Source organism: Nansenia antarctica, assembly GCF_963989245.1.
Source record: "Nansenia antarctica genome assembly, chromosome: 2".
NCBI lineage: Eukaryota > Metazoa > Chordata > Actinopteri > Argentiniformes > Microstomatidae > Nansenia > Nansenia antarctica.
This window is the reverse complement of record NC_137675.1, coordinates 75,372,381-75,394,638: the sequence shown is the minus strand read 5'-3', so window position 1 is coordinate 75,394,638 and position 22,258 is coordinate 75,372,381. Positions and strand designations below refer to the sequence as shown.

General features: G+C 45.2%; 3 protein-coding genes across 3 annotated transcripts; 2 read left to right on the top strand and 1 right to left on the bottom strand.

Annotated features, from left to right (window-relative positions):
• Positions 1 to 74: 74 nt before the first annotated feature.
• On the top strand, positions 75 to 7,110 carry LOC308150620 (MICAL-like protein 1; the record flags this gene model as incomplete). The annotated part of the gene is made up of 13 exons (XM_080523434.1): positions 75 to 217; positions 882 to 930; positions 1,650 to 1,791; positions 1,904 to 1,998; positions 2,444 to 2,583; positions 3,622 to 4,042; positions 4,712 to 4,813; positions 5,019 to 5,145; positions 5,591 to 5,681; positions 6,126 to 6,199; positions 6,453 to 6,567; positions 6,791 to 6,837; positions 6,974 to 7,110. The coding sequence occupies 13 exons, from the start codon at positions 75 to 77 to the stop codon at positions 7,108 to 7,110; spliced, it is 1,683 nt and encodes a 560-aa protein (XP_080379560.1).
• Positions 7,111 to 9,447: 2,337 nt separating this feature from the next.
• Positions 9,448 to 11,425, top strand: polr2f (RNA polymerase II, I and III subunit F). The gene is made up of 5 exons (XM_080524225.1): positions 9,448 to 9,584; positions 9,844 to 9,913; positions 10,212 to 10,342; positions 10,527 to 10,598; positions 10,770 to 11,425. Exons 1-5 carry the CDS (start codon positions 9,565 to 9,567, stop codon positions 10,858 to 10,860), a joined length of 384 nt encoding a protein of 127 aa, XP_080380351.1. The 5' UTR covers positions 9,448 to 9,564; the 3' UTR covers positions 10,861 to 11,425.
• A 5,124-nt stretch (positions 11,426 to 16,549) lies between these two features.
• On the bottom strand, positions 16,550 to 22,054 carry sox10 (SRY-box transcription factor 10; the record flags this gene model as incomplete). Its single annotated transcript, XM_080524193.1, has 3 exons — positions 16,550 to 17,355; positions 19,514 to 19,779; positions 21,615 to 22,054. 3 exons carry the CDS (start codon positions 22,052 to 22,054, stop codon positions 16,550 to 16,552), a joined length of 1,512 nt encoding a protein of 503 aa, XP_080380319.1.
• Between the last annotated feature and the right edge of the window lie 204 nt (positions 22,055 to 22,258).

The window sequence follows — 22,258 nt, the reverse complement described above, 5'->3', positions numbered from 1 at the left end:
TTTTCTGACGTTATGAATATAAGATCAAAGAGACAATCTTTCGTCAAGACGTTTCAAATCAAATACCCCTAAACATGGTGTCATTGAAAAATTTACAGGACTGGTGCCGGATTACATGTGAAAGTTACCCCAATGTGAAGATAAGGAACATGTCAACATCATTCAGAGATGGACTTGCGTTTTGTGCCATAATCCACAAACACAGACCTGACTGTATGTAAGTATATTAGCAAGATACATTGTAAAATAAACTCTTCTGTGAGCATCCCCGTCCATTCTTCTGTATATGGTCCTATATAGTCCCACCCCACCTGAGCTCATCTGAATCTCTGTGGCTTTGCCCCCAATAAAAAGGCTGGGGATACATCAGAGTGTGTGTGTGTGTGTGTGTGTGTGTGTGTGTGTGTGTGTGTGTGTGTGTGTGTGTGTGTGTGTGTGTGTTGTTGTTGTTGTGTAGTGTGTACAGTATGGCATACAGTAAATGACCCCCAGTCCTTGCTGGTCCTTATGGCTGATCCAGATTGGTAATAGGAAGCGTTCTAATCTGTGGCTGTATCCGGGACCTGCGTGCTGTCACAGTGGATTTGTCAACCCTGACACAAGAGAAAACAGCATGGGTTAAGCCGCAGCATTATACAAGTTAACTCTGCCTAATCCCTTTCTCTTGTCTGTCTGTCTGTCTGTCTGTCTGTCTATCTCTCCCCCCAATATGGCATGTGTCTCTCTTCCAGTTTCACTTGGTGATTTATCATAATCTGTCATTTTGGTTTGTGGATGACTTTACATTTTGTATGAATAAGTTCAAACTCAAAGGTTTGACAAACTGAATGCATTACACATTAGACTAAAATGGCTTTATTTTTCCTTTTCCCATGCTCTAGAGACTTCAACTCCCTCTCCAAAAATAATGTTTATGAAAACAACCATCTGGTGAGTTGTTCAACTATGATGGTTACCTATGTTACTGTATTTATCACTCCTAGTCTCTAGTGCATGCCGGCCTGTCCTATCTCAAGGTTACTAATGGGGTGTGCTATTTCCTAGGTTAGTCTAAACAATAAGAGTTTGTATATGGTTTGCCAAAATACTTGGTCTTTATATTTCCATAAACCTGCATGTTTGTGTAGCGTGTTACCAGATCAGAATTATGTGAAGCATAAATCCACACAAACGTTCTGTTATTGCTTGTTACTGAAAATTTCAGGTCGGTGTGGAAGAATAAAGATATTGACCACCATATGTGTATGAGCATCAGAATGAGAAAGAATGGTGATTTAAGTGACTTTGAACGTGGCATGGGTGTTGGTGTCAGACGGGCTGTTTTGAGTATTTCCGAAAGTGCTGATCTACTGGGATTTTCCCGCACAACCATCTCTAGGGGTAACAGGGAATGATCAGAAAAAGAGAAAATATCCAGTGAGCGGCACAAAGAATTATGGCAGTTCTGAAGGCAAAAGAGGAGGTCCATCCCGGTACTAGCCAGGTGTACCTAATAAAGTGGCCGGTGTATATCTATATCAGTCTGGAGTGACCTGCTATCTTTCTCTCTCTCTCTCTCTCTCTCTCTCTCTCTCTCTCTCTCTCTCTCTCTCTCTCTCTCTCTCTCTCTCTCTTTCTCTCTCTCTCTCTCTTCCCTGGTACCCCACCAGGCGTTTAAGGTGGCTGAGTCAAAGCTGGGGATCCCTGCATTGCTGGACCCAAAGGACATGGTGTCTACTGAGGTGCCTGATCGCCTGAGCATCATCACCTACCTCTCCCAGTACTTCTACTACTTCAACAAAAAGCCTCATGGTGCGTGACAAATAGGTCAACATTTCACTATTTGGAATAGGGACACAGCACACAAATGTTGGGCGCCACTTTTTGTTTGTCCTGACATTTGCATGACATCTTGACTTAGTAGCCAGTCCAGCCAGTTTGAAGATGTCAGGTGTCGCAGTCTTCTCCAGTCTGCGCAAGAGAGAGCGTGCGTCTTCTAGACGTTCGGAACAGTTCAAGGTAATAAGAACAATAATGATTTTGATTTTATTTCATTTTATTTATTAAATACTCTTGGAGGACACTACACTGTACATCATAAAGCAGAGGGTGCCATATGTTTTAGAAATTGTATCTACAATCTACAAAACCTTCATGTTTTGTACCAGTTATGATTAAATACAAACACTTCTATCAATGTCTTTTTTCCATTAACTATTGTCTTTTTACATGTTTTATCTATTTACTTCTTATATTTGCTTTTATTCATTGTAATTTTTATTTTCTTATGCTCCTCTTGCTGTATTTTTAAATAATGCATGTAAAGCACTTTGAATTGCCCCTGTTGTATGAAATGTGCTATACAAATAAACTTGCCGTACAATGTCAGCAAATGTGTTCATCCTCAACTCAGCATTTTAGTTCCTGTATTCTCACATATCCCCTTTGTTGTTGCTGTTTTCAGGTCTCATCCAGTCAACAGACAAGTATAGAAGACCAATCCATCAGAGACCGGCTGTGCGTTTGTGCTTGCTGTAGGAAGCATGTTCACCTGGTCCAGAGACACAGAGTAGAGGGGAAACTTTACCATCGCAGCTGCTTCAGGTAACAGCACTGCACAGAAGGTAACAGTACCACATACCTCTTTATCCTTATCTGGATACAGTGAAATACATATCTTTGTTCATTCATTATCTCTGTCGGTCTGTTATTTGTGCCTAGTCACATTCTTTGTTGCTTTTACAGATGCAGCGTGTGCCGTAACAATCTCCTACCAGGGTGTTATAGAGAAGGAAGTGAAGCTGGATCCTTTGTCTGCACCCACCACTTGTCAACTAGTCAAAGCCGCCCAGACCTCCGTAGGTCAGCTGAGATGGGGTCAACAGAGAATCTGCCTAAATTAGGTGGTCAGGAACTGACTTCATCTCAGGGTGGACTAATAGACAACCCCAATCTCTCTCATTATACTCAGAAAACAGACTTGTGGGAGAGGATGGTTGGTGAGCTAGGAGGGACAGAGGGAGAGGAGAGAAACCCTAATCAGGAAATGACTAGCAGCAAGGAGGAGGTGCAGCAGAGAGAGAATACAGATTTAACTGTTGAATCAAAGGGCAAACTGGAGAAGTCACTGCCACCATGTCCTCTCCAGACCCCTAAAGAGGAGGGGAACCTTCAGGAAGCAGGAACACTGCCCACTGACAGGGATTACAAGCTACAGGAGGAGACCGACAGCCCAGATCCCTGTGGGCTTTCAGGAAGCAGTGGTCTGCCGGTTCCTGCACCTAGACGGATGTCACTCCCTTCTACCCCACCTCGTCCTACACCCAGAACCCTCCACCCTACAGCGATGGACAGCCCCGCGGACACCGGTGAGAGAGATTCACTGCTCATACTTGCTTCTTGTTTTAAATCTATGTCACTGTTATTAGTAGTTATCAGTATCTTTTCTATTATTTCATCTAAATATCTCTCTCACTGACTCACTCTTTCTTTCTCTCTCTTTCTCCCTCACACATGTAGGCAAATCATTACCCAGTTCTTCTGGCAGGTGAGTGTTCATCAGACAGATATGAAATACATGAGTTGATATAGGCTATGGTGCCCAATTAATGCCTCTCAATTTCTTCTTCCTTTTCACATTAGTTCTGGCCAAGGTTGTAAGACACGGAAACCCAAAGACCCACCCTGGATGGCCATCGTCCACCCAGGACCTTGGACAAGACTCCCCCCTGCCCCACCGCCAATGTTGGCCCCACCCTACCGCTCAAGATCCATATACTGGCTCCAAGGAGAGTTGAATGTGCAGAGAGCACCTCCTGCCAACCCCTTTGTGCAAGACAAGGATGAGGATGGTGGTGATGATGATACCAGCCAGTCGTGGAGTGGCACCAGACCATTAGCTGAAGCAGCTAGCCCTAGTGACACAGCTAATTCGAAGGACACCGCTAGTGCAGATGGCAAGTCTAATTTAGCTGGGGCAGCTACTTCACTTGGTGTTTCAGACTTAGCTGAGGAAGCTAGGCCTAGTACTGAGGACCAGGCATTTGCACCCTCTCACCATAAGGTAAGGGTAGAGCCATTTATACCGATATAAGCTATTTATGTGTTTGTTATGTCAAGTATATTTAATGAGTCTATATATGACTCTGGCTAAGGGAGTTTTAACTGACTGTCCACTGATCTGTCTCATCTCAGCATGCCAAAAGCTAGTGTTACAGAATCTAAATTCTATGCGGCGATATCATGTTAAGATGGTTTCAGGCTGTTACTAGTTTCATAGCCTTAGGCCAATTAGTTTCCAACATGGTTTGAACCAAAGTCAACACAAGTTGGTTTCGTGTTTGTTGAAAATCAATGACATGTTCTCAATGACACGCTCGCTAGTCAAGCCAAAATATTGCAATGCAATGGATTCGGTGAGTAAGTTATTCGGTGCCTAGTTAGTTCACAGATTGTTTTGTGACCTTGCTAGCAATGTAGTGTTATAGTTAACTAGGTAGTAGAGGGGATTACTCACCGAATCCATTGTATTGCAATATTTTGCATGGCTAGCGAGTGTGTCATTGATTTTCAACAACGTTGAAATTTATTTAAATTTTTCTGAATATTTCAGAAACCAATTTCTTTGGTTGCCAACTTGTTCCCGGTTTCACCAGCTGCCACCACTATGTGCTTCAGTGTTATGATAGTGCTAGTGGGGGTTACTACAAATGTCTACACACTTCATTTTTAGCGGGCATGTAAAGAGAACCCTTTCAATCGAAGAGCCTCCTCCTCTGACCCCCCCAAAGATAAGGCTGCCCCTGGATATGGCTTCCCCCTCATCAAGAGAAAGGTGAGAGGGGATCGATGAAATCAGTCAATAAGTCAATAATCCAAACTTTACTGAATGCAATGCCAGTGTGCTTCATAATGAATACAAGAGTGCACTTGAGAACACTCTTCAGTCAATAACGTGTCAGTGACCAATTCAAGACTGTCATTGTTTGTTACAGCAGCGCCAGGAATGACAGTGCGTAATGACATGCATCTCTCCTCAGGTGAAAACAGACCATGTGGTCCCTGCGGGGGAGCTGGAGGCGGAGATGGGAGAGCTGGAGAAGCAGCTGAGCAAACTGGAGCTAAAAGGGGTCGAGCTGGAGAGAAGTTTGAGAGACTGTCAGAATGGTGAGATACTATAAGCGCAAATAAAAAAAAATATTTACAATAAACTACCATGGACTTAAATTGAGTTTGTTTGCATCTGTTATCTAATGCTCATGTTAAGATGGTTTCAGACTGTTACTAGTTTTTTAGGTTGTAACCTTAGGCCAATTAGTTTCCAACATGGTTTGCACCAAAGTCAACACAAGTTGGTTTCGTGTTTGTTGACATGCTCTCAATGACACGCTCGCTAGTCAAGCCAAAATATTGCAATGCAATGGATTCGGTGAGTAAGTTATTCGGTGCCTAGTTAGTTCACAGCTTGTTTTGTGAGCCTGCTAGGAATAACCTAGTAGTTAACTAGGTAGTAGAGGGGATTACTCACCGAGCTCATCAGGAAGCAACTTTTGAAGACTGAAGAAGTGTGTATATCAAGCCCTACTGAGAATGTCCCATCTGTTTCTTTCAGACCAGGAAGAGGAGGATATGTTAGCAGACTGGTTCAGTCTGATCCATGAGAAACACATCCTGGTGCGCAAGGATGAAGAGCTGGTCTATCTGTGAGTGCGTTGATCCATATGGATAAGACTGTAAAATACCAAGACAGTGTGTGTATTATCACTCAGTTCCCTTTATCGCCCTCTACTGTATGGTAATGGAAGTGTTTCGCACACAGTAGGGGCCAAAATGTGTAAGATTGGGGCAAAGTCAGCCATCTTTAATTTACTTCTAATAGACACAATGAGAAATAATCTAATGGGAGTTTTGAATATTGTGTCTAGCGTTTCCATGATATTTAATGCATTTTCACACTGTTTACAACAATTCTGATTGAATGATTACAGTTTTCTCCATTGTTAAAATCAAGCTTCAATAAAAAAAAGAATGCTGTAGAGTATTCTGAGTTGTAAGCAATGTTTTGCATTGCTCGGCAATATTTGCTGAATCAGGTGTGTGTGTGCTTTAAATGACATATTTCATGTGTTGTGTTTATGCACTCGAAGGACAAAGCAAAAGGATCTAGAGGAGAAACATGCAGATGTGGAGTATGAACTAAGATGTCTCCTCAACAAACCTGGTAAGTGACTGTTGTTCATACCACCGATGATCTTCAACAATCGCTGTCCTCCTCAACAATTGGGTCTGATTCTGTCGAGTCAATTGAGTCTGCTATTGAATGTGTGTAAGGCACGTGTTTGGGAAAGTCAAAATAATGTGTGTTATCTAATAGCTTAATATTATATTATCTAATAGCTTAATATATGATTTGTTTCTAATAATATAATATGGTATTGTCTCTCCCCATCCCCTCCACTATCACACCCCCTCAGAGAGTGAATGGAGTGAAGATGACCATGGTCTGGAGCAGCAGTTTATGGAGGAGCTGGTCAGAATTATTGAACAGCGGAACCAGATCATCAACAGCTTGGATCAGGACAGGCAGAGGTGTGTGTGTGTGTGTGTGTGTGTGTGTGTGTGTGTGTGTGTGTGTGTGTGTGTGTGTGTGTGTGTGTGTGTGTGTGTGTGTGTGTGTGTGTGTGTGTGAATGTTCACTGCTTTAAAACTGAAAGATGGATATACACAAAATGCTATTTATTCTTACAAATGTTTATTAGGAACTAGAGTATTTTCATCATGGCCTCCTCCTCCTATGGTTTGTGTTCTTCAGGGAGAAGGAGGAAGATATGCTGTTGGCTGACATCATCAAGAGGAAAGGTGAGAGAATCATATTTTTATTTTCTGTGATTATGATGTTATGATCTTGTTTTTCTGTCATTCAGTCCGATTAGGGTCACTAAACCTGCCCTAAATTCACTGAATTTGACGTTGAAATTTCTCTGTGTCTACTCAGATTTCCATAAAGATGAAGAGAAAGACCCAAAGACGCTGAAGGAAAAGTTCATGCCCAAGATGATAAAGATGCTAAGCCAGAAAGGTGAGAGTTACAAAGACTCCAAGAGCAAAGACTGCCAGAAGAAGACGAGCTAAATTGGGAGAGGGATTCGTCTCATGGAGCACATAAGGAGTATGGGGGCATTATAACTTGGACATTTTTATTTTATTTTATTAAAATGTATTTTAATAAAATTATTTTATTAAAAACTTGAACTGAATTGGGGTTTTTTGTATAACTTTTCTGCAACTGTACTGCACATTTACCATTTTCTTTCATGTTCAGAATCTTATTTGTACATGAAATTGGAGGTGAGCTATTATGTTGGTATAAATGGCTCTATCCTTACCTTACTGTGAGAGGTTGCAAACGCCTGCTTCTTCAGCTAAGTCTGAAACATCAAGAGCCCTAGCTTCCTCAGCTAAGCCTGAAACATCAAGTGAAGTAGCTTCCCCAGCTAAATTAGCAGCTCTCTCTGAATCAGATATAGGGAGTGAACAAGCTGTTTTTGCCAAATCAGGTGTGGCATGTGCCCCTGTTGCTTTGGATGGGTCAGACGCACCCACTGAACTAGCTGTCCCAGTTGGATCAGGCATGGGAGGTGAGCTACCTGCCTCAGGTAACCTGGCTGACTTTGCATTTGCCACTTTAGTTTCATTTGCTGTGCCATCAGCTCTGGCAAGATTAGACTTGCCATCTGCACTAGTGGTGTCCTTAGAATTAGCTGTGTCACTAGAGCTAGCTGCTTCAGCTAATGGTCTGGTGCCACTCCACGACTGGCTGGTTGCCATTGAGGGCTTAGTCTGGCCTGCAACACCTCTATTTGTGCCTTCATCTCCTGTATCATCATCACCACCATCCTCATCCTTGTCTTGCGCAAAGGGGTTGGCAGGGGGCGCTCTCTGCATATGCCACTCTCCTTGGAGCCATGATATGGACCTTGAGTGGTAGGGTGGGGGCTTAACTGGGGGTGGGGCAGGGGGGAGTCTTGTCCAAGGCCCTGGGTGGACGATGTCCATCCAGGGTGGGTCTTTGGGTTTCCGTGTCCTACAACCTTGGCCAGAACTAATGTGAAAATAGAGAAGAAATTGACAGTCATTAACTGGGCATGGGCACCATAGCCTATATCTACTCATGTATTTCATATCTGTCTGATGAACACTCACCTGCCAGAAGAACTGGGTAAGGATTTGCCTACATGGGTAGAATGGGTGAGGGAGAGGGAAAGACGGAGAGAGAGAACGAGAGAGAGAGAGAAACAGAGTGAGTCAGTGAGAGAGATAATTAGATTATATAATAGAAGACATGCTGAATACTAGTGACATAGATTTAAAATAAGAAGCAAGCATGAACAGTTAATCACTCTCACCAGTGGCCGTGGGGCTGTCCATCGCTGTAGGGTGGCAGGTCCTGGGTGGGATAGAAGGGTCTAACATTTGTCTGGGTGCAGGAACCGGCAGACCACTGCTTCCTGAAAGCCCACAGGGATCTGGGCTGTCGGTCTCCTCCTGTAGCTTGTAATCCCTGTCAGTGGGCAGTGTTCCTGCTTCCTGAAGGTTCCCCTCCTCTTTAGGGGTCTGGAGAGGACATGGTGGCAGTGACTTCTCCAGTTTGCCCTTTGATTCAACAGTTAAATCTGTATTCTCTCTGTGCTGCACCTCCTCCTTGCTGCTAGTCATTTCCTACTTAGTGTTTCTCTCCTCTCCCTCTGTCCCTCCTAGTTCACCAACCCCCCTCTCCCACGAGTCTGTTTTCCTAGTATAATGAGAGCAGTTGTGTGTGAGTCCACCCTGAGGTGATGTCACTTCCCGATCACCTAATTTAGGCAGATTCTCTGTTGCTCCTGAGAGAGACATCTACTTACCCTCTACCCCCCTGGGGGGTATTCCATCAACTTCACTGAAGGAAAATCCAGGCTTATTTTGATAAATCTCGTGAGAGTTTGATTTGATGGAATAACCCCCTGTACAGTTTCTCCAGTGTCATAATAAAATAGAAATCTTCCTTTTTCTAGCACGACGACTGCCAATGGCCCCAGGCCTGCAGTTGTTCCTGCTATGAATGGTGGATAGATGATTCACTTACTTAGTCAAATGTATTTGTTGTAAGTCGCTTTGGATAAAGCCGTCTGCTAAATGCCAAAAATGTCAATGTAAAAATGTAAAATGTAAATGAAATAGAATACACTCAACCATATCTGTGATGGCTGTCTATGTCATTATATCATTAATCGTGTTTGGTTTCCTGGCTGATGGATATTTTGACAACTAACATTGCTTGATGATGAAGATTACAATTCAGAAATGATTATTCGGTGTAATGAATTTGAAACTTTATAATAATCTGCATACGTTTTTGCGCCGCGGAACTATAGTTAGTAACAGCTACTGTTGTTAGCACCCGGAGTAAATGACCGTACCACTGAACCGGAAGTTCGAATCCAATACGCACTTGTTTCTGTCGGCAGGACTGTTGACAACGATATCTCAGTAAAAACTCGCAACAATTCAGTGAAATCGAGGTATATTATTACTAACTAAAGAAAAAACATGTCTGACAACGAAGATAAGTAAGTACATAGCACGTAAGACATAAACAAGTGTTTCGATACGACCTCGTTGTGAATCTTTGCCTCAACGTGGGGAGAGCTAGTAGCTATTTGGCCGAGGGACAGCCATGTTAACCATAGACTGCCATGTTAACCATAGACTGCCATGTTAACCATAGACTGCATTCTAGAATCTAGTCGAGATAGCTCGTGATCTGTATCCCCCTAGTCGATCACATGTATCCCTCTTGACACTGCTTTTCTCTTGTCCACTGTACAGTTTCGATGATGGCGATTTTGATGACGCCGAAGACGATGAGGCAATGGATGACCTGGAGAACGTCGAGGATGTGAGTGTGACTGATTGGTGTCGTATAGCTTCATTCTACTTAGCTAGTCAATCTTTAGTCATTTAGTGTGTCGTTCTTAGTTTGCTACACCCGTGACCTATCATCTCTTTTTGGTGCTCCTCAGTGCTTTTCCTCATCTTACCTCCTTCCACCATAGTGTTCTTCTCACCTATCCACAACCCGATGTTCTTCAGATCAAAGCTCACATTTCACCAGCACTGGGTTAAATTAATTAAGGTCCATTCAATATTCTCACTACACTCCATTTTTGATCCCTGATGCCCTGTCTGATGCCTAGGAGGACCGTGAACATGTGCAGATCTTACCTGCAGGGGAGGGTAACCAGGCTAACCAGAAGAGAATCACAACTCAATACATGACCAAGTATGAGCGGGCCAGGGTGCTGGGGACAAGGGCCCTACAGATAGCGTGAGTAGACTTCTCAAATGTTAGAAGTGCCCTGAATGAGGTTCTGTTTGATATCATTCCTCATTCCATTCCTTTGCAATACAAAGCCTGTCCTCTGATTTCTACCTCCTCCAGCCTCCCCTGTTGTGGAGGGAGGTCTTATTGTTGCTTGCTTACTTAGTCTTACATTTATTTTTTTGTATAGGATGTGTGCCCCAGTCATGGTTGAACTGGAGGGAGAGACAGACCCGCTGCAAATTGCTATGAAGGAGCTCAAGTAAGCAATGCCAAGTTTACTTTGTGAGGTTTACTGTCAAGTCTTACCAATCGGAAATGTGTTGTGCTGTACAGTTTTATATGGCAGAGAGAACGTAACCACTGGTCTTCCGTTTTATACTTTGAGTATCTCTCCATCTGATTGTGATATTTTGATTTGTGGCCTTTCTAGAGGCAGAAAGATCCCCATCATCATCCGACGGTACCTTCCTGATGGAAGCTACGAGGACTGGGGCTGTGACGAGCTCATCATCACCGACTGAATGGGGCTCAACTGGTTTGACGGAGGCGGAGCCAGGCCAGTCATCTCCACCGAGTCAGGCAACCTGGAGAGTGATGTCGTCGCCAGTTATTGATGCTATGCTCAGAATGTTTGGCCTGTGCACTGGCCCAATCTATCTGATTTCATTCTGAATAAGCGTTGGAGCGTAGACACTATCAAGTGAAAGTAGTGCTACTATGTTAACCTTTTTCTAGAGTGGTATACTGCGTTACTACCATGGGAGGATGGTGGAAGTAGAAATCGGAGGACGGGCTCATTGTAATGCATGGAATGAGGAATGGTATCAAACGATTTCTACCGTCACCACCCTCCCCTGGTTATTACAACTGTAGTAACCCTTTACTACAGCGGTGTATTCCTATTACAGCTGTATTACAGCTAGCATCCACAAGGGGGACTTGTAAATCAATTTGTAACTCATTTATATGTATTATTCAAACAAACCCTGGCGTGATTATTACTTTGTTGTTGTTGGGAAGGGCAATTGCTGTTCAATAGCTCTTTGTTTGTTTTATTGTTGTTATGAATAAATGTTTTGTAAATTATGTTATTCTTTTTTTTGACTTGATGCAAGAGATTTCATTGAGGGTTTAGCTGAGTTTAGGACCCTCCTTCTTTGTGTGAAACATCTGACCATGTGACAACATCTGCAACAGTTACTTTGGACAGTGGACATGAATTGAGGCTGATGTACTTAAATATATATATATATATAAACATGGCAAAATAACTTTGAAGCAATTTCAGCTATGCTCTGAGAGTAGTCTTTGTGCAGGCAATTTCAGAAATTACATTTTTCTCATATTAGGCCTACTTAGTTGCCAGCTAGCATATTTTCTTTTGGAGGCTAAATCACTGAGTCACACTGATGTGACTCAATCACACTAATTCGAGACTGAAGGAATGTGTTTTGCACTGCATTTTACTGCAGTCTGAAGCCTCTACTTTACTATGGTGCCCCAAAAGCTCATTCTGGAAGCACATAATATTAAACTATTTATTTATTGATATTATGATATTAGTGAGACTACCTAGCTTCTCCCAGCTACCCTGACATGTTGAACATGTAATACATTGGACTGATGATATTGTCTGATTTGATCAGGACAAATTCCAGTGCCTTATGTTTTCTGAATTAAAATACCCATCATACACCACAATGTTAGCAGAAAGTCAAGCACACACCTTGGTAAGAAAATATGAGAAAAAGGTTATACTCATATTTTTCACTGATGGACAGAGAGAGAAACTAGCATAGCTTTCCCCCTCTCACTTGTTCTCTCAACTGCACACACACAAACAGACAAGCACAGGCAGCTCATTGTTTCAGGGGAAATGGGTTGTTACCAAGGCGACAAGAAGCCCAACCCGAGGAGGAGAGAGGGGAGGGCAGAAGAGACTAGAGACCCCCACCCAATTAGCTGCGTTGGTGTTAGTGACGGTCACTGTTATTATTTAGGCCTTGTCACAGTGCTACATTCCAGTCCAGACCAATGTACGGTAGCAGGAGGTTGGAGAGGAGGATGAGACTCGTGTAGTTTGAGCAGGTAGAAAAGAGCACATTCTGAATGTCCATGTGAGAACAAGTGGCATGTAGTTATGAACATAATGGGATGGGACAGGTTAAAAAAAAAGCTTACGGTAGAACAGGAGGTTACTAATTTGTCGTAATATTGAATAACTCCAGAGGGGGAATGCATATGTTGTTTCCTTGTTTTATGGGAAGGACATCACAAAGTGAACCATTAACATCTCAATTTGAGACAATGCCTGCGGATGCCATAGCATTCTTTTTATAGGGCACGAGGCGCATCATATCACATGTGACCATTCTATCAACCACAGAGGGACATCTCCAGGCTAGATCCACTCTGCTGATTGCATGCGTAATATCCTCCATCTCTGCCCAGGGCATGCTTTCACCTCACATCCTGCCTCTACATCCGCCTGTCCCCCTGTTCACCTCTGCCTGGCGACTCCTATCATCCTTTGGACCAATGTCATGATACTACTGTGTTGGAATCCCCCCTGGTTCACTCCATCTCTACTACCTCTTTTCACTTCCTTCATACAAGCCCCCTTTACTTTAACCCCCATCTCTCTCTTTCTCTCTCTCTCTGTCTCTCTCCCTTTCCCTCTCTCTCTCTCCCCCATCTCTCTTTCTCTCTCTCTCTCTCTGCCACTCTCTCCCTCTGTCTCTCTCTCTCCTCCCCCCTCTCTCTCTCTCTCTCTCTCTCTCTCTCTCTCTCTGTCTCTCTCTCCAGTTTTGGAATGTTTTAATCCCATTACAGTTCCAACCTGAGAAGGGAGAGGGGGTAGGTCTAGGGGAGGGGAGGGGAGGCTGGGGGGTGCAGGGACTATGTGCTGTGAGTATGAGAGTCCCTTTGTATCCCAGCGAAGCTACAGGCAGGCAGTTATGGGTATGGCTCCCTCATTGCCCCGCTTCCCTCCTCCCCCTGCTCCCTCTCAATGGCCCTCTTTGTCTTACCAAAGTATCACACAGCCGATTAAATAGAGGGAATTAGGAGTCAGGCTTAACCCGCAACACACACACACACACACACACACACATGCATGCACATATGTATGAACACACACACACACATGATTTGGGCTGCTCAAGTGCATGGAGTGGTACCCGCTAGAACAGTAGACCACAGTGGGTTGAGTTTTGCCTGTAGGGTGCTACGCTGTATAGTAGCCAGTGTGTGAGCTAAAATGAGCAGGAACATTCATGGATGGACACACAGGGGACAGCTGCACTCTGGCTGTGTGGTGATGGGCTGTGGGGATGCCACCAGGAATGATGTTCATTTGAACAGAACTCTGCCTAGGGTTCCATTGCTTCCATGGTTGTCAACATTCTGCGATCATACTCAGCCAAACTGAATTACCCATTAAGTGGCATCGCTAAGTAAATGAAGTAGTGAATGAGTCAGTGGAAGCCATGCATATTTGCTTCTGTTCCAATGCATCACAATGATGCCATGTGAAGATAATGAATACTAGGCCTAAATGTCTCCACATTTGCAAGTACAATTTGGTGCAATAATGGACGCTGCTATGCTATTGTGTATTTGGAATGTTCAGTATGCCAGTCAGTCAGTCAGTCAGTGACTATCTCACCTGTCTCAAGCCAACTTCTCAGCCCAAAAACAATTTTTTAGAGACATTTACAAAAGCAGAAAGAATACAAATTTATTTAGTGTGAGAGAAGTTCATTAGTCATCATCACGTCTCTAAGGGTTTTGTCTCTGCTATTATTTACAAGTTGCTTTGTTCTGCTGGCAACAGTTACGCAGAAAATACAAAATAGCAAAACAACAATAACAGTCAAGAGTTGTCAACAATATTGAAGAAAAAAGACTGTTAACAGCGCATACAAACATAATACCAGCAAATATAAATAATAATTGAAATATTCATAACAACAACAACAACAACAAGCATTTTTCACTAAAGCAAGACATACAGTAGGATGTAAAATGACATTTCATGTGCTTCTTATTCAAGGCATACTGTAAAACAAGGATGTGACATGCAAGCTTTGATGTCCAAAAGGCAAATGTAGTGCTTGGCCAAAGGGAAGCACTACCACCATTAAAGTTAACTAAATATCGATTTTATGTCAAATAATAATAATAATAATTATAATAACAATATTGGAATCACATATATTAGAATAAAGTAAACATCAATAATTCTTTCACATTACAAGATGGAGGGAATCCAACCTGAAATACAGGTACAGTAGGTTGTTTAAGAAGTATTTTTGAAAACAGAATTTACACCATATTTCCCCATATTATAAGTTCAAATCCTCTAGTTTCTTTTCAGACAATGATGACAGAATGCTTAAGTAAGAGTGTGTTATAATACTTATAATGTTATAATATCTTATTTAATCAAATTATCATTGTCTGTCTTCAAAAAATGTACATAAATGTATCTAAAGCTCAAGACTTTGATATATTGTGGGTATAATGTATACATATTGTGATGGAATAGGAATGAACTTCTGGGTCTATTTGAAGTCATGTTTTGACAATAACATCATATGGATTGTTTATTTTCTTTTTATACACACGTGGCAGGTAATTCATTAGGTGAAGGCACGTTGCTCTCTAGCGTTACACACAGTATCATTTATCCATTCATGGGTCGTCTTACTCACTCAATCTCAGGCAACTGTGTTTTAAACCATGGCATTTCAGATGAGGCCTAAACAGGTAGCAACATGTTACAGAACAACTATCTACAAGTCTAACATTGTACACTGAATGAATACTGTATATACACATTTTGAATGTCAAATAATAAAAGCAAATGTGAGGGCAGTGGTGCAGACTTTCAGTGTAGTAATGTGGCACAACAATAGACAACATAATGACATTAATAGTAAAGATTATCACAATGGAAAGCATGTATTGTGTTTTTTTTGGAAGATACAAACATAATTACCTTAATTTTGGTTAATAGAAAATGAAAGAATGAAAGAAAGAAAAAATCATCATTGTGTAATATTGTCTTCTTATTTTGAATGGTTCTATGTTTAAGGAAAACATGCTGAGTCAACCGGCTGGTCAGTGCCATGAATGAAATGTCCATATGATTGGATTGAGGTTGATGTCTATCATATAGTTTTGAGGGTCAAGGAGCTGTGTTACAGAACTGTGGTCACCTAAGATGAAACTCGTTTTCCAATCTGTACATCATTTAACATCAAGGAAGTACTGAGATATCTTATATAGAGAGTAAAATCTTTAGAAAAACAGTAAATCTCTCTTTTGGTTTTGAGTTTTGGTCTCAAAACTTTGGTCATGTACATTACTCAAACATTTTTAGATATGTATTTAACTTGACTGTTTGCACTTTTTAACGTAAATATATTTAAATTACAATAGAAACATCTTAAAGGCGCATTCCATAACATTTCCTTATGGTAGATACTAATGGCTTAGAATTACAACTCCTGAATTACATCCCTTGAGTTTAAAGACAAATGCACAAAAATCAATATTCAAACAGCTCCATAATCAATCCCATAAAGAACTCGAAAGGTGATATAGTTCTCATATTTATGTTTGAGTGCCAGACAAACTGAATATTCCTCATATTGTTGTTGTCCTACTTTATTTTGAACTGGAAATCTCAAGGAATGTGCCTCTAAGACCACAACAGAGTGCTTTTAAAAAATGTAATATTGATTATATTGGACACTGTATTTCTGTAGATCATGTAAAAATGATCCGTTTTCAACTTGCCTGAGATGTGAATGGGCTAGCCAAACAGTTTGGCACTCTCTTACATTTTTAGTTGTTCTTACATCTTTACATCATAACACCATTTCAATGATAAGCCTATAGGTTTAATTATGAATATGATTTGTTCTCTATATTCCAGACCCAAGAACTTAGGATCCATCCCTCCAAGTACTTAACATTGAAGTAATAGGCCTACACTACTACACCATATTACCCCAGGAAATCAGACAAGCTCCATGTTAAATCCTTAGGCCCTGCCGATCTCTCTGCACCTGGGCCAGAACAAGACAGGTCTCTTCTATCTCTCCCGTCTCTCCCCTCCCCCCAACCCGGGCCACCTCTGCTCTGTAGATCTGACATGGGGGGGGCTACATCTGCACCAGCGCCCTCAGCTCCCGGGGTCTGTCAGGGCCGCGACAGGGTGGTGTAGACAGGCTGCTCCCAGTGTGTGGGGCTGTGTGACTGGGGCACGTTGGCCGGGTCAGTGATGGCCGTGTACAGAGGCCTCTGAGAGGGCCCCATGTAGGAGAAGGCAGAGTACAGGCCCGAGGCCTGGCCAGAGTGGGCATAATAGGAGCTCGAAGCCTGGTGGTCAGCGTACTCTGCAAACTGGGCCCTGGAGGCCAGCGAGGGGAAGGCAGAGCTGTAGTGGGGGAGGCTGAGGGGGGTGTAGGTGACGTGTGACCCCCCTGAGGCCGCCTCGGCAAAGTGCCCCCCAGGACCTGCCTCACTCTTGATCTGGGCCTTGGAGGGGTCCGAGCCCAGAGAGGAGACGTGGTGCTGCTGCTGCTGCTGCTGCTGGTGCTGCTTGGAGAGCCACGCTGCAGAGTGTCCGCTGGCCACAGCCAGGGCAGAGGAGATGCCGTACGCGTACGGAGAGGCGGAGGACCCTGCGGCCGCCGCCCCGGCACTCTGCCCCCCCACCCCTGGGTGTCCGTTGGGAGGCAGGTACTGGTCAAACTCGTTCACGTCGAACGGCTCCATGTTGGCCATCACCTCGTGGCTGATCTCACCGATGTCCACGTTGCCGAAGTCGATGTGGGGTTTCCCCGGCCCAGACCCGGACGTGGAGCCGCCCTCCGCTCCTACCCCCATGGCTCCTCCGCGGGAGCCCCCTGCTCCTACGCCCTCCCGTTTCCCCTCGCCAGACTTCCCAGACTGGAGCTCCGTCTTGGGGGTGGTGGGGGGTGTAGGGGGGCTGTGGCTCTGACCTGGAGGGAGACAGGACACGAAGAGAATGGAGTTAGAGCTAAGTTGTTAGCCTGGCATATGAGTCTTTGGGTGTGAATAAAAGCACACCACTGATAACATTTTTTACTAAAATGTTTAAATGTTCTTCTTTTCTTCCTTTCTCTAGCACTGTGATTGCTAGTGGCACTTCTCAAAGGTTTTACTAACAATGACTGTGTGATATATAGTTGATTCACTGACATGCTTTGGATAAAAGTGTCTGCTAAATGACTCAAATGTAAATTATATGTTTTGGATGTACGCTATCTTCCAACTGAGAAGACACGTTTGCTAGCCACATAACTGCTATTCTATTATTATTATATTCTTTGGATATAAGCATAATCTAAATCTTATAAAAAATATTATTATTATTATTATTATTATATTATATTATTCTTGTCTCGTCTATTCTAGTCTATTCAGAGCCGGTACCCTACCTGCAGTGTGCGAGTGGCCCTACCTGCAGTGTGTGGGTGGTGGCCCTACCTGCAGTGTGGGGGGTTGGCCCTACCTGCAGTGTGTGGGTGGTGGCCCTACCTGCAGTGTGGGGGTGGTGGCCCTACCTGCAGTGTGTGGGTGGTGGCCCTACCTGCAGTGTGCGAGTGGCCCTACCTGCAGTGTGTGGGTGGTGGCCCTACCTGCAGTGTGTGGGTGGTGGCCCTACCTGCAGTGTGCGAGTGGCCCTACCTGCAGTGTGGGGGTGGTGGCCCTACCTGCAGTGTGTGGGTGGTGGCCCTACCTGCAGTGTGTGGGTGGTGGCCCTACCTGCAGTGTGGGGGGGGTGGCCCTACCTTCAGTGTGCGAGTGGCCCTACCTGCAGTGTGGGGGTGGTGGCCCTACCTGCAGTGTGGGGGTGGTGGCCCTACCTGCAGTGTGGGGGGGGTGGCCCTACCTGCAGTGTGGGGGGGGTGGCCCTACCTGCAGTGTGTGGGGGGTGGCCCTACCTTCAGTGTGTGGGTGGTGGCCCTACCTGCAGTGTGTGGGTGGTGGCCCTACCTGCAGTGTGGGGGGGTGGTGGCCCTACCTGCAGTGTGTGGGTGGTGGCCCTACCTGCAGTGTGGGGGGGTGGCCCTACCTGCAGTGTGGGGGGGTGGCCCTACCTGCAGTGTGTGGGTGGTGGCCCTACCTGCAGTGTGTGGGTGGTGGCCCTACCTTCAGTGTGCGAGTGGCCCTACCTGCAGTGTGGGGGTGGTGGCCCTACCTGCAGTGTGTGGGTGGTGGCCCTACCTGCAGTGTGTGGGTGGTGGCCCTACCTTCAGTGTGCGAGTGGCCCTACCTGCAGTGTGGGGGTGGTGGCCCTACCTGCAGTGTGGGGGGGTGGCCCTACCTGCAGTGTGTGGGTGGTGGCCCTACCTTCAGTGTGTGGGGGGTGGTCCTACCTGCAGTGTGGGGGGGTGGCCCTACCTTCAGTGTGTGGGTGGTGGCCCTACCTGCAGTGTGTGGGTGGTGGCCCTACCTGCAGTGTGTGGGTGGTGGCCCTACCTGCAGTGTGTGGGTGGTGGCCCTACCTGCAGTGTGTGGGTGGTGGCCCTACCTGCAGTGTGGGGGGGGTGGCCCTACCTGCAGTGTGTGGGTGGTGGCCCTACCTGCAGTGTGTGGGTGGTGGCCCTACCTGCAGTGTGTGGGTGGTGGCCCTACCTGCAGTGTGGGGGTGGTGGCCCTACCTGCAGTGTGTGGGTGGTGGCCCTACCTGCAGTGTGTGGGTGGTGGCCCTACCTTCAGTGTGTGGGGGGTGGCCCTACCTGCAGTGTGTGGGTGGTGGCCCTACCTGCAGTGTGTGGGGGGTGGCCCTACCTGCAGTGTGGGGGGGTGGCCCTACCTGCAGTGTGGGGGTGGTGGCCCTACCTTCAGTGTGTGGGTGGTGGCCCTACCTGCAGTGTGTGGGTGGTGGCCCTACCTTCAGTGTGTGGGGGGTGGCCCTACCTTCAGTGTGTGGGTGGTGGCCCTACCTGCAGTGTGTGGGTGGTGGCCCTACCTGCAGTGTGTGGGTGGTGGCCCTACCTGCAGTGTGTGGGTGGTGGCCCTACCTGCAGTGTGTGGGGGGTGGCCCTACCTGCAGTGTGGGGGGGGTGGCCCTACCTGCAGGGTGTGGGTGGTGGCCCTACCTGCAGAGTGGGGGGGGGGGGGTGGCCTTACCTGCAGGGTGTGGGTGGAGGCCTTCAGCCAGGGGAGACTCTTGTGGTGCTCTTGTGGAGTGGACGTCCAGGTGGAAGGTCTTGTAGTGTGATTGGCTGTGGCTGACCTCGCCCTCTGACTGGCCGTCGGCCTCTGAGCCCGACCCAGGCTTTCCGTTCTTACGGCGGCGGGGCTGGTACTTGTACTCAGGGTAGTCCTTCTTGTGCTGCTTCCTCAGCCTCTCCGCCTCCTCTATGAAAGGCCTCTTATCACCCTCGTTCAGGAGCCTGGGAAGGAGAGAATGGTGGTAAATGGACTGTACTTATATAGCGCCTTATTCCAAAGCTCTTTACAACGGCCTCTCATTCACACACACATTCACACACCAATGGCGACAAGCTATCATGCAAAGCGCCAGCCCGCTCATTGGGAGCAATTTGGGGTTCAGTGTCTTGGACACTTCGACACGTGGCCAGCCACGTGGCTCGAACCGCCGACCTTGCGATCATTAGACACCGGCTCTACTTTCTGAGCCACAGCCGCCCCATTTGATAGATCAAAACATGGTTAATTTCAGCCCAAGACCTTGAACTTGAGGTGGTTTGTTTTATGTGTGCTTGCTCTGATGCAACTGTCATTTTGACAGAGAGGTCAAATATGACCTCCTTTGACAATATAAAGAGGTCAGTTACCTTGCCTGACTGCATTCAATAAATAGTTATGGGTAATTTACCATGAGGTCAGTGTGAACTATTTAAAAACAAGGCTATTCAAAGCCAATAAATAATATGGCTTGAATTCATATATGCATCTCTTTTTTTTGTAAGACTAAGGAGGATTTAGGTGTGCAACACATCCATATTTCCTTTGCTTATCCAATAACCTGGTTAGAATAACAAGACTGATCATACACTGTGTTTCTATTTTCTATTAGTAATCTAATGAGGATTTGGAGTTTGGCGTCTGAGGTTGATTGTTTTTTAGTTTTTTTCCTCCACCGTGTGCACAGCTGCAACTAAAAACGCTAGTGACTAGGGGATGTTCTTCTGATGGAATTTAATGCAATTAGGAGACAGGCTAAAGATGCATCCTGTCTTCATAACAGAGATCCATATTGCCGATGCAGGACTGGCATGAGAACACGTTGACCTTTCAGACTCCTCGTTCATCAGGTTTCTTGGCCAATTATACAATCATGCCAGGGCTCAAGGTCAAGTCTTCTAAAGTAATCTAATTAATGCTGTTTCCTCCTTATAAGGTTAATGAATTATCCTCTCCTGGGGATCCTCCAACCAGCATGCATTTAACCCAGCAACTTTGCTCTGTTTTTCTGGATGAACAAATCAGATGATTCTGCATGATGAGCAGTAGGTTAAATCAAATAAATCTACACTGTCGTCTAAAAAAATGCAATACAACAAAGGTTCAACTCAAATCTTAAATCTTAAAGTGTGCTACATGCTGTTCAATATGGTGTTCAATATGGTGTTCAATATGGTGTTCACGCACAAGTGGAAACAAAAGTTCACATATATTAAGCCACACTAATCGGGGCTGTAAAACTGAGCTGAGGGGATTTCTAAAAACACAGTAATTCCCTCGGGAGCTATTTACCCAGCTAAACAGCCATGAATTAAAGGGGCTATGAAATTAGGCTGGATTCAGAAACATGTGACCTCTATAATGTAAATACAAAACACACTTGCTACATCAGGTTCACACTGTGTGTGTGTGTGTGTGTGTGTGTGTGTGTGTGTGTGTGTGTGTGTGTGTGTGTGTGTGTGTGTGTGTGCGTGTGCGTGTGCGTGGGTGTGTGTGTGTGTGTGTGTGTGTGTGTGTGTGTGTGCGTGAACATGCAGCCTCCAGGAATCAGGTATCGGCTACATGAGAGGTTTAAATTAATAAGCAAACAGAGCATCATTACTGTGGCACAAACAGAACTGAACCATGGCCTAAACAACATAATTGTACATAACATGACTCATGATAGGGGTTCTAGGCCTATAGGCATTTAATTTGACCTTTTGACCATGTCTGTAAAGTGATTGTGTTTGAACTTCATCCCAATGTTTACTGTTTCATTGTTGCTCATCTAAAGTGCACCAATCCACCTGATCCTTACCTCCATAATTTCCCAAGCGTCTTGCTGAGTTCGGCGTTGTGCAGGTGGGGGTACTGGTCAGCCAATTTTCTCCGCGCCGCCTGTGCCCACACCATGAAGGCGTTCATGGGCCTCTTCACGTGCGGCTTGCTCTTGCTGCCCGAGTTCACACGCACGGGCATGGGCACGAGCGTCCAGTCGTAGCCATTCAGCACCTGGCTCACCGCCTCGCGGATACCGATGGGGAAGCGGTCATCTTCTTCGTCGGACTTGATGGTAACGCCACCGGCGACATCAGATACCTCGTCACTGACCCCAGCCAGCTGGGACTGCTGACCGGGTACAGGTGAGTCTCCTCCACCCACGGCACTGGAGGAGTGACTCGGTGACAAGGAGTGACCGTCGTCCGAGACCCCCGGACTCATCTCTACCTCCGATAAACTCTGATCCTCTCCCGACATTTTCGGGATTTTTTCCTCCCTGAAACTAAACTCTTTCCGTTCTCAGGTGAGTAGCCTATCAGTAGGCCTGTAAATTATTCCTTAGACTAGAAGTTCAACTATAAAGGCGTATGCTATTCCTAAATCTGAATGGAGAATTGCACTCTTGAATGAAGGAGGACTGTAGACCTGTTAAAATCTAGAGTTGCTTTCCCTCACTCGAGG

Excerpts from the sequence above, each read along its gene's own strand:
- polr2f (XM_080524225.1), top strand. The coding sequence starts at position 9,565 with ATGTCTGACAACGAAGATAA. Across the intron at positions 10,343-10,526 it reads ACAAGGGCCCTACAGATAGC|GATGTGTGCCCCAGTCATGG; the intron begins GTGAGTAGACTT and ends TTTTTTGTATAG. Across the intron at positions 10,599-10,769 it reads ATTGCTATGAAGGAGCTCAA|AGGCAGAAAGATCCCCATCA; the intron begins GTAAGCAATGCC and ends TGGCCTTTCTAG.